Genomic DNA, 15,201 nt, shown 5'->3' on the forward strand with positions numbered 1-15,201 from the left:
AAACACTGGTAATGTGTCCGGCCATGCCCCTCTATACAGACCACCCCCCTGCTAAACCGACCTGGCTGCTTCGTCCCGGAGGAAGCAGCCAGGATGTAGGCAAGTATGCCATAGTGGCTCTCCTTGCAGTGTGACCAAAGTGAAGCTGCTCTGTTTAATTAGAATAACAGAATTAGGACCGGTCTTTCTGCAGCGGGGCTCCTCGGAGCAGTGTAGAGTTACTCACGTGGCTGTTCGTGTGACAAGTGGAAGCCTCGAAGAAAGGGGTCATTTTTGCTGTATTAGGTATTTGCAGCTCTATTGATACCGAATATCTAATGTGTAAAACAGGTCCACATGCTACTGATTTAAGGCTCAATTCTAGCCACCTCTGCGCCAGCCCCAGAGTCTATAGCAAGGAGTGAGCAGAAGGGGAGATTACAGAAGGCTAAAGCTGGGTACACACTGACAGATATATTGACCGAACAATTGATCAGCCAATATATCTGGTGCACGTCGGCCAGTCTGTGCCAGCGATATGTCTGTGAACGTCGTCATTCTCAGACATCGCGTCGGTTGTGCCGCACAGCAGATGGACAGATATCTGCAGATATATCCATCGGCAAGTGTGTACGGGTGATCAGCATATGCAGCACGGGGAGGGGGGGAGAGTCTGCCCCCCCCCCCGGCTAGGGGGACCCACGGCTGCCTGGAAGATGATGGTCGTTCAGTGTATATGAACGACCATCATCTACAGACAGAGCTGTAAGTAGACTTTTTGGTGTCCTGTGCCAGAAAGAGCATTGGTGCCCCCCTGATTTTTCAAAGGGACATAATGCACCCAAAAAGGGGCCATGGCTTCATGGGGAAGGGCCAGGGAAGAGATAGGAGAGGCCAGGAGATGCCGGGGATGAAATAAGAGGAAGCTACAAGTGAGAATGATAATAAACAGAAATATGAGAGGCCCAAACAGCACCCCCTGACCTGTGGTGCCCTGTGCGATGGCACCGCCCGCACTACCCTAGCTATGGCCCTGTCTACAGATATATCTGCAGATCACTCGATCTGTAGATATATCTGTTAGGTGACATCCCAAATTAAGACAAAGATATGACCCAGGCACCGTTCTTATCTAAACCTTTGGCTACTGACGTGTGTTGAATTGTCCTATATATCGGCCTGTACATCTTTTATACTAGAAGGGAGAGTTCTCCACAAGCAGAAAATCCCATTTTCCATATAATTAGCTCATCTGTAAGTGGAAGGATATGAATCATTAGCCATCACTAATACAAGGCAAGGGTGCGGAGTCTGTACCAACTAGTACACAGGTCAGCAAAGCAATGGCCTTGGCCTGCGGATGTTCAGCTCGTTACAAAGTCTGTACTAAAATGATCTCTCAATCCATCCCCCAATACAACGGATACCTCCCACTGACCAACCCCTAGACAACACATTTTTCCTTTCTTGCTGATCACCGTTTGCGGTTTTGGAGAACTTGGTGTTTAGATAAACTCTGTGACCCCTCCGTGTAGGGATCGTAGGAAGCCGGACAGACACATGACACATTTCTTATTTCTATATAATCAGTGTCCCAACCACGGTGCCAACAAATAACGCATTGTTTTATTATTCCACGGTGCCTTGAGTTCTGTTATAACAGAACATGGGGAATGACCACGCCAGCCTGCGGAAGAGTCTACTTTTTATATAAAGTTATTATGCATAATTACTGTACGGAGAACCAGAATAGTGCACAAATTGCTGGGTGACAGTCCTGGTTTCAGACGATATAACTTTAACCCAAGCTTGGCTAATGTAGCTTTGCAGGGTTTATATTACAGTGTAACCTGTTCTTGTGGGTTCATGTTCCATGGCCTCTTTGCATGCACTGACAATGTACAAAGGGGAGGGGCTTTGACAACTGTTGTCTGTTTTAATCAGACAAGTGTTTGTAATACACAGGAGCTTGGTATACAACCTTTGGAGGGTTCAGGGTCCAACCAAATTGGTAAAAGTGTCAGAATTCTGTATATCTCCACCCAGGAGAGCCAAGGAAGGGAGGTGGGGTACTGATTAACTGCATCCCGTCTTGTAGGAGGTGCCAGGTGGGAGCCCTGATCAGCTGCTGTTAAAGTATTTTGTCTTTTTTGTGGAAGGGGCCATGGCCACTCCTCCCGGATATATGGCCATGCCCCCCAAAAATGGGGAGCAGTGTACCAACTTATCTGAGGCGGAAATCTGTGTACATCTGACCACAATATGACACAGTTTAGTACATAGCATTCCATAATTTGCCAGGAAACATCACTGCAAAAATGGGGCATGGTCCAGCATAACGTGTTGGGGAAAGTATGCCCACGGAAAAAGACGCCAATCTGCCTGCACACTATGGAGGGCACAGGTGCAGCAACGTAGCCCTGTGAAGAATATAAACAGGCAAGTAAGTGGCATGGTTAGGGCCTGATTAACAATGGGGTGGAGGTTACTGTTGGAAATGTGTGTGTACAGGCTTGATGGTGTAGCAGAGTTTCTGTACACACCAGCGGAGGCCAGTTACTTATTTAGTGGAGTGATTTTATTAAAGGTAAAGCAGGTACAGCCGTACTCACTGTTATACACTGGTAGGTGGAGCAGAGTGAGCTATCAGACTGTATGTAGAAACCGGGTAGCGGTGCAGGGTCACTGGAAACTCTTGTGGACCGCAGTATAATAGTAGGTCTCACTGAGCCAAGTCGAAGACTACTATCTCTGTGGCGCTCTAACACAGTGACAAGATGGTGCCATGCATGCGCAGTACTTAGGTCAGCTGCCATCTTGGAACAGGGAATGAAGCCTTCCTGGAGGAGTAATATGGAGTCTGCTCAGTACCGCACTCCACCTACGACCGATACTATGGCCCTCATTCAGAGGCGGTCTCAAAATGTGAGCTGTCGCTCTGAATGAGGGTGGCCGCTTGTATTTTGAAGTGCGGCCTCCTGGTCGCTAACTAAGCTGTGGGTTACCACCCACAGCTTTAGCGACCAACCAGGTTGATGGTCGCGATGGTCAAGACCATCGCGGCTTGCGACGAGACCCTAATGTTGGGTCTCGGCAACCGCAAGCCCCAGGGAGCTTCCTGCTCTGATCGAGCAGGAAGCTCCCCACTGACATCACTGCTGATGTGAGTGCGGCCGCCCACAAAACGGCAGGCGTTCCATCAGGAACGCCTCAGTTTGTGAAACCACACCCCCGCCGCGCCTACAAAATGGGACGAGCTGTCAATCACCATCGGCAGCGCCCCTTTTGTAGTGATCTCCGGGAGTGAGAGAATTTCTCTCTCGCTCCGGGGCTTGCGCGCGCACGCACAGTGTGGCCGCTGCGTGTGCGCAGGGCCTAAACATCGGCCCGCTTGCGCGCGCTTAGCCTTGCGAGCGGGTCAGAATGAGGTCCTATATCCCTAGGCATCCACATAAAAATAGGTCCATCAACATGACAGCATGAGGAGGATCAGACGCCCACATGGTCGGCCATAAATCCTCAGTATTAAAATTATATTTCTATTCTCCCTTATAAAATTATGCAATTTTTCTACTTTTACATATTTAGGGAGACATTGGGGTTGATAGTGTAGAGGGTGCACACGACCACACGGCACTGGCCGCACCCACACGGCACTGGCCGCAGCTAACCTTCTCAGTATAGCCCCTTGATCATTCTCATCCCCAGGCCCATGTGTCCTCACTCCATGGCTGGTTATGGCTATTTCAGGATGATTGCAGGGTCTTAGAATGGGTTTTAGTGACACAAAGTTACTGGTCTCCCCCGATAATGAGAAAAGCGTCATTTAGTTTGTATTGTGGCTGCCAGAGACAATCTAACTTGGAGCACTAAGAATAGTTTGTTGTTTTCCTTAAAAAAGGAATTTTCATACATGGAAATATAAACTTTAATTCATACAAAGCACACATTGAATGTGCCGAGAAAGTATCTGAAAGTTCCATATTATTACTTCTACATAAAACTGTGAATCGTAATAAAAGTCAATTCCAAAGGCTCAGTGAGTAGTTTGTTCCTGGCAATGTGCCATGTTGGCAATATTTTGTCCTAGCGTATTCCAGTCCGTAGTGTCCTCGTCCGCCTGGCTGGTGTGTCCCTCCACTGACCTTGCTGGATTTACTAAACTTTCCACATTGCAGCTCATGTACACTGGGGACGTGCTGAAACAAACCCAGGAGGAAGTATAACGGTGTGGACTTACTGCAGGGCTACGGATGGTGGATGTAGCTATGGTCTTCCTCTGGAACCACGCTGTGTTGGGGGTAATAGCAGGCAGCCTCATAGCCTCCAGCTAAGTAGGGCACATGCTTTTATAGATATCAATAGCCCCAGCCTCCAGAACTCCACTTAGTCGGACCTAATCATTGGTGCCTCAGTCTATATGGCATGGCCCAAGAGAGCCTAGAGAACGGGATGGGGAACCTCAGGCCCGGGGGCTGTATAAGGCCCGAGGAATCATTTGGTCTTGGCCTCTGAGCTTTTTTCTGCTAGCCTCATCTGGCTATTACAATGGGGCTCAGATACCAATTTGTAGACCTAAAACAAGCTTTGAACTATTAGGAGTTTAAGAGGAGGAAATGTTGAAATTTTAATTTCCCTTTTTAACTTCATATAAATATAAAGGGGTTATGAGGAAGAGAAGACAATTAATGGCACCTCTCCTGGATGGTCAACTCTGCAATTAGAATTACTAGCACCATTCAAAGTTTACGGTTATACCTTCATCCCCTTATTTTTACATTGCAACAAAATAATGGTAAATAATATAGGGTTAGAGGCCTATTATTTCTAGCATGTCTGCATGCACAAATCACCACTAATTTAAAAAAAATGAATCAAACTTACTAGTAATTGGAAGAGAAAATGATGGGTACATTTCCTAAAGATTTAAAATCAATCAAAATCTATGTTTTTCAGGGGTTAAATCGCACATTTACGAACACTTAAAAATCAATATTAAAAAAATTGTCTGTTAGTAAATGCGCAAATTAGGCCTTGAAACAAAACATTGATGTTAATCGATTAAAATCGACCTTTAGTAAATGTACCCGCTAGCTCTTCCTCTCGCTGTTCTTCCTGCCGTGACCTCACTACACAGGCAATTAGATACCGCAACCTTGTTTTCAGCCTAGGCAGAGGGGCGTGATGTTTGTGGCCAGCCTGGGCAGCGGGGAGTGATGATTGTGGCCAGCCCATGCAGTGGGGAGTGATGATTGTGGTGGCCAGCCCAGGCAGCGGGGAGTGATGATTGTGGTGGCCAGCCCGGGCAGCGGGGAGTGATGATTGTGGTGGCCAGCCCGGGCAGCGGGGAGTGATGATTGTGGTGGCCAGCCTGGGCAGTGGGGAGTGATGTTTGTGGTGACCAGCCCGGGCAGCGATGTTAGTGGTGGCCAGCCCAGGCAACGATGTTAGTGGTGGCCAGCCCAGGCAGCGGGGAGTGATGTTAGTGGCCAGCCCAGGCAGCGGGGAGTGAGGTTTGTGGCCAGCCCAGGTATTGGAGAGTGAGGTTTGTGGCCAACCCAGGCATTGGAGAGTGAGGTTTGTGGCCAACCCAGGCATTGGAGAGTGAGGTTTGTGGCCAGCCCAGGCAGCGGAGAGTGATGTTTGTGGCCAGCCCAGGCAGCGGAGAGTGATGTTTGTGGCCAGCCCAGGCAGCGGAGAGTGATGTTTGTGGCCAGCCCAGGCAGCGGGGAGTGATGTTTGTGGCCAGCCCAGGCAGCGGGGAGTGATGTTTCTCTCTCAGCCCAGGCAGCGGAGAGTGATGTTTGTGGCCAGCCCAGGCAGCGGGGAGTGATGTTTGTGGCCAGCCCAGGCAGCGGGGAGTGATGTTTGTGGCCAGCCCAGGCAGCGGGGAGTGATGTTTCTCTCTCAGCCCAGGCAGCGGGGAGTGATGTTCCTCTCTCAGCACACATGAGCTAACCTGAAGCTCATCACAAGTGTGGAGAAATCCACATCACCTACAAATCACTCAACATAGAATGTCTTAACGAAAACCTCTCTTGGCATGTCAGCCCTGTCATTGTGACAGCAAATTGCTTAACACCCTCTGCATTCTGACACTCGCCCCTCAAAATAAGGCGTGTGTCCTAAAATATTCCGGCAGCCGTGATGGTAGAACCAGACAAGACTCTACCTGACGCCGGATTAGGAGAGGTACCTGAGTTTCAGTCACGTGTCACTACAAAGGTCTCTGTTCCTATACGTAGAAAAGCAGTAATGTCGACATAAAATATCCACCAAATTATTTTTTCATCAACAAATGTAGTAATATTTTCTCGGTTTATAAAAAGTTTTTCTAGGTGTATCCAGTAATAAAATGGAATAATGAAGTTATTCTGCCGAGAGCACTAATCTGTTCTGATACTGAAGAGTTTACAGCTATGTCTGGCTGCCATCATACGGGAGACATCCTCTGAACCTTGGTTGCCAGGATAACACGTCGTCGGAAAGACACATCTGGGTAACTGTAATAGCCTACGCACTGCAGGCATCGGCGAGATCCCCAGCGAGAATGCCTGATATTTTAAAGGGGCAATCATTTTGTTTTGTTATTGCACACTTTTTTTTTGTATTTGATCTATATATTCTGTCAGCGTATATTACTAATGGCAGAGACCCAGAGAATGGGAGCAATGTGGTGCACCCACAATGCACTGCAAGGAATCTATACTTACATAGACGTCAAGGGCCTCAGAGGTGGGCCCGGGGGCAGTGAACGACTCTCCCTCCTGCTCCTCGCGGCCAGGTTGGGTGTAGGTGAACACCGTGTTGCCTGCCTCGTATTTTCCTGGTGGATCTATCGCCCACTTGCCATTAATGACCGATTTCCCTGCGCGGTTTCTCAGAGCTGAAAATAGGGTTAGGAAATATTAATCTTCATAATATAGGCCAATATAAGATTATTTAAAGAGCGGGACGTGTTCCGGCAGGTTGCACAGAGAAGTCTTTCGTAATCTTTCAGTCATCATTTCCATGGCAATTTGTACCGTTTCCACTCGTATGTACATCATACACTCGGCTACTTGTAAGAGCGGCGCATAAAGTCAGATGCTCCCTTCACTGGGCTGGAGCTCTACATTCTAACGGAAACTACTATACTTGTACATCCTTCAGTAGTGTATCCCCCTGCTTTCCTCTCAGCAGTGACCTTCTACACCCCAGCTTTTTGTAAACATTTCCAATAGCTTTTCTCTACGCCCTTTACCATTTTATGGGTTGGACATACATTGCCAACACTCATAATATCGACATGGCATTGACCATGTCGACACTGATGAAATATCAACCTGATTAGAATGTTGACAATACAGTCCCAGTGGTCCAGTTACCTTGTTTGGCAGCTCCAGTGGTGTCTTTCAGGTCCACCGGTCACGTGATGACTGCCGGCTTCCAGCGTTGAGAAACGCCCCTAATCCTAACACCTAACCCGAACACTCCAGTATACTAACCCTACCTCTAGTGCTTAACCCTGATCCTTCCTCTCCTGTAGCCTAAAACTAACCCTCCCCCTAGTACCTAACCTTTTGCTCCCTCAACCTAACCCTAAAATTGTCATTCTTCAGAAAGTCAACATTTCACATGCCGATATTTTGTACATGCCGACATTGTTGATTTATTGACACAGAACTGCACAAATGTCAACATCATAACTATTCGACAAGTGTGATTGCATCCCATCCCTACTATACCTCTACATTTATCTCAATACTAACTTTCTACATCCTTTTCTTGTCTGGACATAGATCATTCTATTAAACTTTTATATCCTTCAATCATTTGTATTTCTTTATCCCGTTACCTGCTACATAGTTATATTCTCTGCTCTTCTGGACAATCATGTTGACCTTTATCTTGCACATAAGTCTTTCTTATAATATTAACGTTATGGGGCAGATACAATGACCTTGGAGGTTCCGCACTAATGCGCCTCTTGATGTTAGGGCAGGATAACCTTGCTTGCCCTGGCTCGTGTCCCACAGAGGTGCGAGCAAGAAATATAATAACCGAAAATGTGCGCAGGATAACTGAATCCGCCTCTACGTCTCGGTCATGGTTTTGACATGGCGACACCCTTCCACCACCGTTACATTACATTCTTACCCAGGTAGTTGGGGCTCCAGGTAAGTTCTCGGACGCTGATCTGTGTAGCCCCTTTGGGGATCTCCAGGATTTTGTGGTAGCCGATAGGAACATTGACTTCCTTGTAAGTTCCTGTAATGAACTTGCATGTCGAGCCGTCCCCACCACACACTCCGCAGGTGTCCAGGGTGCTGTTAGATCCTAATATACCATCGCATCCCGGGCTCTGTAAAGAGACACATTGGGCAATATTACTACCTTGCAAATCCTTCACAAAAACATCACAGCATAGTGTTTTAGATAACTGGCTTCCTCTGATTTACGGACAGTAATTAATTAAAAACTTTCCACTCCTGTGCTTTTATCGTTCCACAGATGTGAACAATAGAAACAACATTATAAAACATCCTGCAGTGTCCAGCCATCAACAGAATGGAATCACGAGCTTTCTCCAACAGCCCTATCTTTACGCCATGAAAGCACAACATCAATACCCTTTGTTGAACGATTGGAGTCTCTTTAAGATACGCAATATTGACAAAATTGTTGCCAAGTTGTTGGGGTTGAGACTTGGGGTTGACTTATTAAAGAGTGGAAAACCCTATCACAGTTGGGAGTGGGTGTGTTCGCTGACTGTAGGCTGCTGGGCTATGAAGTGGCATCCGAGAGGGAGTCTCCCCGACATTCCGGGAGAGTAGCCGGCTGAAGGCACATATATGAAATGACATGATCAAGTCATGGATCCCTCTTGACTCCAAGATAAGAGAGCTTTCGGCCCAACTCCCACCATTAGGCTTCATCCTGAGCATGCCAAAGAGCGTGCGCCACCGTGGATACAGAGGGCATGGTACCGCGGGCAAAAGGGGCTGGTCACACCCTCCTGAGGGGTTCTTAGCGATTTAGAAGCACTAGGCTGTCTTCCTCAAATTGCCCATGGCACCTATTCTGCATATACCCCTGAAACTTTCCATGCATGTGCCAAGCAAACACGCCGACAGTCGGGGAGCCTGGCAGTCCCACCAACTCGTGGCTGCCGCCCCGAAACCAGCACAGGTTGATGGCATGCATTTAAAAATATAATGTGGCTTACAAAAAGGTTTGAGTTATGGAGGAAACACAATTTTAGCCTGTGCATTATACAGACTCAGACATGTTACTATCTTTGAGATCTCAGTGTTTGCCAAGGTTGTTCCAGAAAATTAACATTCTGCACCCATGTAATCTACCAGCCTCGGACTCTATAAAGATGACCCACTGGGCACAGTTAATCTATCACCATAGCAAAAATACCAGCTCATGTTCTGCCACTACAGTTAAAAACTATATTTCAGCATCAGATTATACCCAAGACCCCGGATTTAAACACGTACCCCGAAAACATAGACCTAGCTTCTCTATGACCCAAGTGACAATGAAGCTATCAGGGGCAGCCAGTCGTGTTCTAGATCTGGCATGCCTACCTTTGCTGAACCCCGAATGAACCATCCAAATTCCCCAATTCAGAACATTTCTCGTGGATTTTGACTTGTGTAGATTTTTTATTTTTTTTTGTGAACTGTACAGTTTTGGCCAACAGAGCAGCTCATGTGAGTCTCGCTACGTGTGGAACCATGCCCTGGATGTATGCAGAGGACTAGAACGCCATGCCAGACCAAATCCCTGGAATGACTATAGAAAGGGTCCTTCGCTGGGAGGAACGCAGACGCTCTGGCTGCTGGCAAGATCGAGCCCATACATCATGGAAGAAGCACTGGGATAGAAGCCAGCGGTACTGGTGACCAGCGATGGGACTTTTATCGCTGATGACTAGATCTGGAGCTAAATATCAGACACACTGTACAGGTCAGGAGAAGTAACTAAATAACTACGTTCCAGTTACAATGATAAAGAAGAGCTGCGACCATATCAAGGTAACATTGCTTGCCGAATGCTTTTATAGTGGACAGCCATACCGTAGTTCTAAAGTCCGTATAATTGAATTAAACAGAAAATACAATATATCATACACGCAGTCCTAATATATAGCGGTTTATGCACTTGGCCGTACTTCCCAACATTTCAGATCCGTGAATCTGGACAGGGGGGCACGACCATCCACTCACTACGGCTGGCATGGCTCTGCAGCAGTCAGTAGGACATACCTCCCACATGTCTGGCCCATGGGACATTGCTGCCTAAATAGAGATGGCGGATGCCCTCAAATCAGGACAGTTGGTAGGCAGGGACGGACTGGGGCTGCTGAGCAAGAGAGGTGTGGCCTAATCTGTGCAATAGAGGTGTGGCCTAATCTCAAAAGGGGTGTGGCACACCTCACGGGGGCGTGCCATGAGTCCCGGGGGTTTGACCAAATGGCACGCCTCCGTTTTCAGCCGGTTCGGGGTTTCACGCCGGACCGGCCCATCTGCCCTACTGGCGGACAAAGACTCAGCACCAGTAGCAGATCTTTCGATTAGTAGTCTTCTGAGTAACCCTATGGTTGCACAGAATGGGCCGCGGGAACGGAGACGTTGCGCATGGGATTGCAGACGCAGGAAGTGACACGCCAGTGTTTTTTGCTCTCACGCTCCCCGTTTCCTCCCCCAAATGCTCCCATCACACAGCGAGTAAATAGCCACTGCTAGCGACTATGGTGACGGACCTTGCCGCATGCGCCGTACGACTCAGACGCATTCGCAGGTTGCCAATTATCGCTCAACTGCGTAAATATCAGAACAAGGTACAACTCTGAGTGAGGCTCTGAATACCTCAGTGTGCAGGATACTGGCTGGCCTGTACTCTGGCACCAGTGCCTGAGATGTAACGTGCCTGCCAGCTCATTTTGGCACAGATGTAATAGACGCTTCCATTTCATCTTGGACGACCTCTCACTGCCTCACACTCAATCATTCCAACACAGAGCTAATGATATTCCCACTGGCAGCCAGAAATTACCTACCTGACATCCTAAGGTCGGTTAACACAAAAATAAACCCTACCCCTCACGCTCACTGCCTAGGTGTCGCCATTCACTCAGAACCGTCCTTTGTTCCTCACGTTCTACCGGAATCCAAATTCTGTTACCTGCATCTAAATAATACGCAGATCTCTCACTGCAAGACACTGCAAAAATAAATAATAATAATAATAATGCACTCATCTCCAGCAATGACTATTGTAGTCTTCCACAATCTATTTTGAATGCAGCGTTTTACTCCTCACTGCCTGTATTTCATCTCATCCAATATAAAATACTTCTATTAACAAACAAGGCCATAAACAAAACTGCGGCCACATAATCTCTTAATATTTTGCCAAAATACCTCCCAACCCCTCCACTCTGCACTTCTCACCCACACTCATAGGCGCTTATTCAATTGGCTGCAAGAACGTCCCTCTCCTTTCCTGGGGTGCGAGAGATTTCGGCCAGGCAAGAGGTTTTTCCTATTCAATTAGCCACAAAACTTTTATCCGCAGTCATTTCTATCGGAATTAAAACCGCTTTGTTTTTCGTGCGGCTTCAGAGCAGGTGCAGAGTTGGGAAAAATTGTTATGCCGGGACTTGGGCCCTGATTCAGAGCCGGACGCTCTGACAGAGCGCTCACTCTGAATCAGGGCCGGGCTTTTTTTTTGTTGAACGGCCTCCCGGCCGCTCGCATAGCTGTCGGTGACCATCCACAGCTATAGCGAGCGGCCAGGAAGATGATCGCGATGGCCAAGACCATCGCGACCATCGGACTTGCGACGAGACCCTTGTGGTAGGGTCTCGTTGCCGCAAGCCCCAGAGAGATTTCGGCTCTAACAGAGCCGAAATCTCTCCCACTGACATCACTCGTGATGTCAGTGGGGCCACCCCCAAACGGAGGCATTCACATGGGAACGCCTCCGTCTGGGCAGCCACTCCCCCGGCCCGCCCTTCAAAGGGGGCGTGCTGTCACTTAACATCGACAGCACGCCCCCTTTGGTGTGAGACCCGGAGCGACGGCTTGCCCGTCGCTATCCGGGTCTCGCGCATGCGCACGAGGGAGCCGGCTCCGTTGTGCGCATGCGCACTGGCCCACCATCAACCCGGTTGCGAGCGCACAGCGCTTGCGACCGGGTCAGAATCAGGCCCTTGGTTCAAAACCCCTGGGACCCTACCTCTAATGATCAAGTAGTCAATTAGAAGTTTTAAATTACCTTAATAGGAACAATAGTTACATGTCATTATTGGGGTGAAATTCTGCAAATTGCAGCATAATGGGTTAAATGATGTGGGACAGGTATATGGGGACATTACTAGACATCTACAAATGTTATCCAATATTTGATTTTGTCATTTTCACCACTGGGTTTTGTTGAAAAAACTATCGCACTAAGGAGCTGATTCAGACCCGCTCGTTAGGATACGTTGCCTCATAGCTGGCCGATTGTTGCTTTCAGCGCATGCATTGCAATGCAATGCGCATGTGCGAATCACTGCGAGAGATCGGGAAGTGTTCACTCGCTGCGCATAGACAGCCCGGCAGAATGAGTGCGAGGAGAAGCCATTTGTGGGTGACGGGCTGGCCGCTAGAAACGGGGAAGCGGAGGTGCGAACGCAGGCGTGCCTGAGCGTCTTAATGCCGTTACAAAGGCGTGCATAATTAACAGGCAGCGTCATAGCACACGTCACTTGGTTGTATTTCACACTGAAGTGATCGCTGTGCTTGCGGCAGGGTATAGTCAACCTCAAGCGCTGCGATCGCATTCGGTGGTGCTCGATATACCGATGGTTACATACACTTCCAGGAGATGACGTGCGCATGTGGGCGTCTTATGAATGGCTGGTGGGCGTCTGCATACACTAAGTTATCGCACATCAAGACATAGTGGGCGTCTAATGCCTTGCCGTGCGATTGCGTGCCTTGCTGGGCGTGCGCTGGATTTGCAAACACTGGGTGTGAGCAAACGCATCTAGCGAGCGGGTCTGAATGAGCTCCTACATTTTTTCCAATTGGATAGCGCGAGAATCGGGACAGCGCATAGCTGCGGTAATCAGATATTAGTTGCTATATCAATGTTAATCTCTGCTGAAATAATCTTGCGGCTAATTGAATATGGCCCATTACCTTCTCCAATTCCCGAGGACAGGACTTTTCTTGTGGGCTGCAGCAAACCTGTGGAATCCCTGAGCTCCAGCCTCCAAATCTCATCTCTCAGGCAAATCAGATTCCTGAGCCACCCATTTAACCACCTAGGCAATACTACTCAATTACCCCTGCACCACAGTCTGTACACAAAGCTTACATATATTCTTACTCTGACCCCAAACTAACAATGCTGCTATGACTGGACCATATAGCCCCTGGGCCAATATGTATTGTAGTATGACTTCATCTATCACATGGCTATTTTGCTATATCTTGCACAATCTCACACAGGACCCTACTAGCTCTATGTCTGATAATACCCTGACTTGTTTACTTACTGTTTCCAATGATAAGTCACTACAGAATATACATGGCGCAAATACACAAATGTTAGTAAATACTAAGCATGCCATCCGCGATACGGTACATCCGGCAGTTGATTACTGCGGTATGTACCTAAAAATGCGAATACAATCACAAAGGACAGCTCTCCCGATAAGATCTGTCCTCTGCGATACTCTCGGATAGAGGGACCTCCAGGTTCAAACACTCAGAAGTCCCTCTAGCATCCTTCTGTGCACAGGCTCCTATTGGGTAGCGCCACCTGAAGATGGTGTTACCCACCGGGATGAAGCACCGGATGCATCGCATACTGGTGCTTAGTACATATGGGAAATGCGGTAAAACCCCCGAAAATGCCATATACGGGGGTTTTACAATGTACAAGGCAAAAAAGTTTCGCCTATGAATAGCAGGCGGAAAAAAGTGCAGAATTGGGGTTCTGGGGTGTAACATGGCGGGAACCCCCCTGCTGCCTTCAGGCAGTCCCCCCAAGGTAAACTGTGTCAAAAATGTTTAAAAAACACTTAAGGACACCCCAAAAAATGACATAGAAAAAGGGGGCGAAAAAGTTGGGGTACGAAGTTAAAAACTAGCGAACTTGACTCGGGGGGGGGGGGGGGGGGTGTTGTCCCCAAGTATGCCCCAAGTGTTTTTTTATTGCAGGTGCTTGCGGCAAGTGGATTTTTCACGATTTTTTCAACTTCACTTTAGCAACTTATAAATATGCTGACCCCCATTTTCAAGTACCCCAAATTTGCTGGGATAACTTATTTTCAGCAAAAGTTACTCCTGAATACTATTCTGCACCACTTATACAAAAACGCTATTTAGCAGCTATTGAGTACGTTTAAAGAGAGCAAATACCTTCAGCAAGCCAAATCGGGGGGTACCGTAGGGAACCCCCATGTCAGAGCATCTTTTGGGGGTGTCAGGCTGATTTCCCCAAATCTGACAGTACTTTCCACCTGTTCAAGTTTCGCCAGGTCCCGTTTTCGCCTACTTTCAAATTGAATATGGGGTAAAGTGGGCACGTGCGCGTTACTTTTCCGCTTAAAAAACAGGCGAAATGTCTGGGAGGCGGAAAAGTATCGCGGCTTGGCTCAAATTGAATACGGCTCTTAATCTACTACAGGAAAAAGTGCTAGGAATTATTACACCGTTTCCTCCAACCATATTGTATAGCTGACGTCACCTGCACATACAAACACTGGGCTTAACCCCAGAGGTTAAACAGCAATCGGTAAAATAAACTTTATCAATGACACTAATAAAGAAATTTGAGGTCAGGATTCGGAAACATGAATCCATATGCCGTGCATACATGTATTTCCAGAGACATGCTGGGTTGTGCTAATGAAGTGTAAGCTGTATGGCACCCGCTGTACACAGGGCAGCCTGATGCCCTCTATATTAGTAGAACCTGGCCCAGTATGGGTTAACAGACACTAAAGAGCTTGGCCGCTATGTAACATCCCATTGTCTCTCGTTGCAGTCAAGTACTTTCCCTGGAACTGGACCAGTGGTCCTGGCTGTACATCACAAAGGCTGGGAGGGCTTTGTGCTCTCGCATGTGGTCTCAATAGCTGCTGGAGACCCATGTCTGCATGTTTGGAGCAGGACTCCGTCTCCTACGGATCTGTCTGCCATCCGTGTTACCTACAACCTTTCCCCAGCA

General features: G+C 47.9%; 1 protein-coding gene across 2 annotated transcripts in view; it reads right to left on the bottom strand.

Moving 5' to 3' along the window:
* ADAMTSL4 (ADAMTS like 4) overlaps window positions 1-15,201 on the bottom strand; it is a 210,893-nt gene that overhangs the window by 27,517 nt on the left and 168,175 nt on the right. For both annotated transcript variants that reach the window (XM_088467660.1, XM_088467661.1), the window contains exons 7-8: window positions 8,119-8,323; window positions 6,693-6,865 (exon numbers count right to left, since the gene is read on the bottom strand). In XM_088467660.1, the coding sequence (XP_088323786.1) occupies window positions 6,693-6,865; window positions 8,119-8,323 (378 nt within the window). The remainder of the gene's footprint in view (window positions 1-6,692; window positions 6,866-8,118; window positions 8,324-15,201) is intronic.

This window comes from Taudactylus pleione, unplaced genomic scaffold (genome assembly GCF_031769625.1).
Source record: "Taudactylus pleione unplaced genomic scaffold, aTauple2 ptg000073l, whole genome shotgun sequence".
Classification (NCBI taxonomy): Eukaryota; Metazoa; Chordata; class Amphibia; order Anura; family Myobatrachidae; genus Taudactylus; species Taudactylus pleione.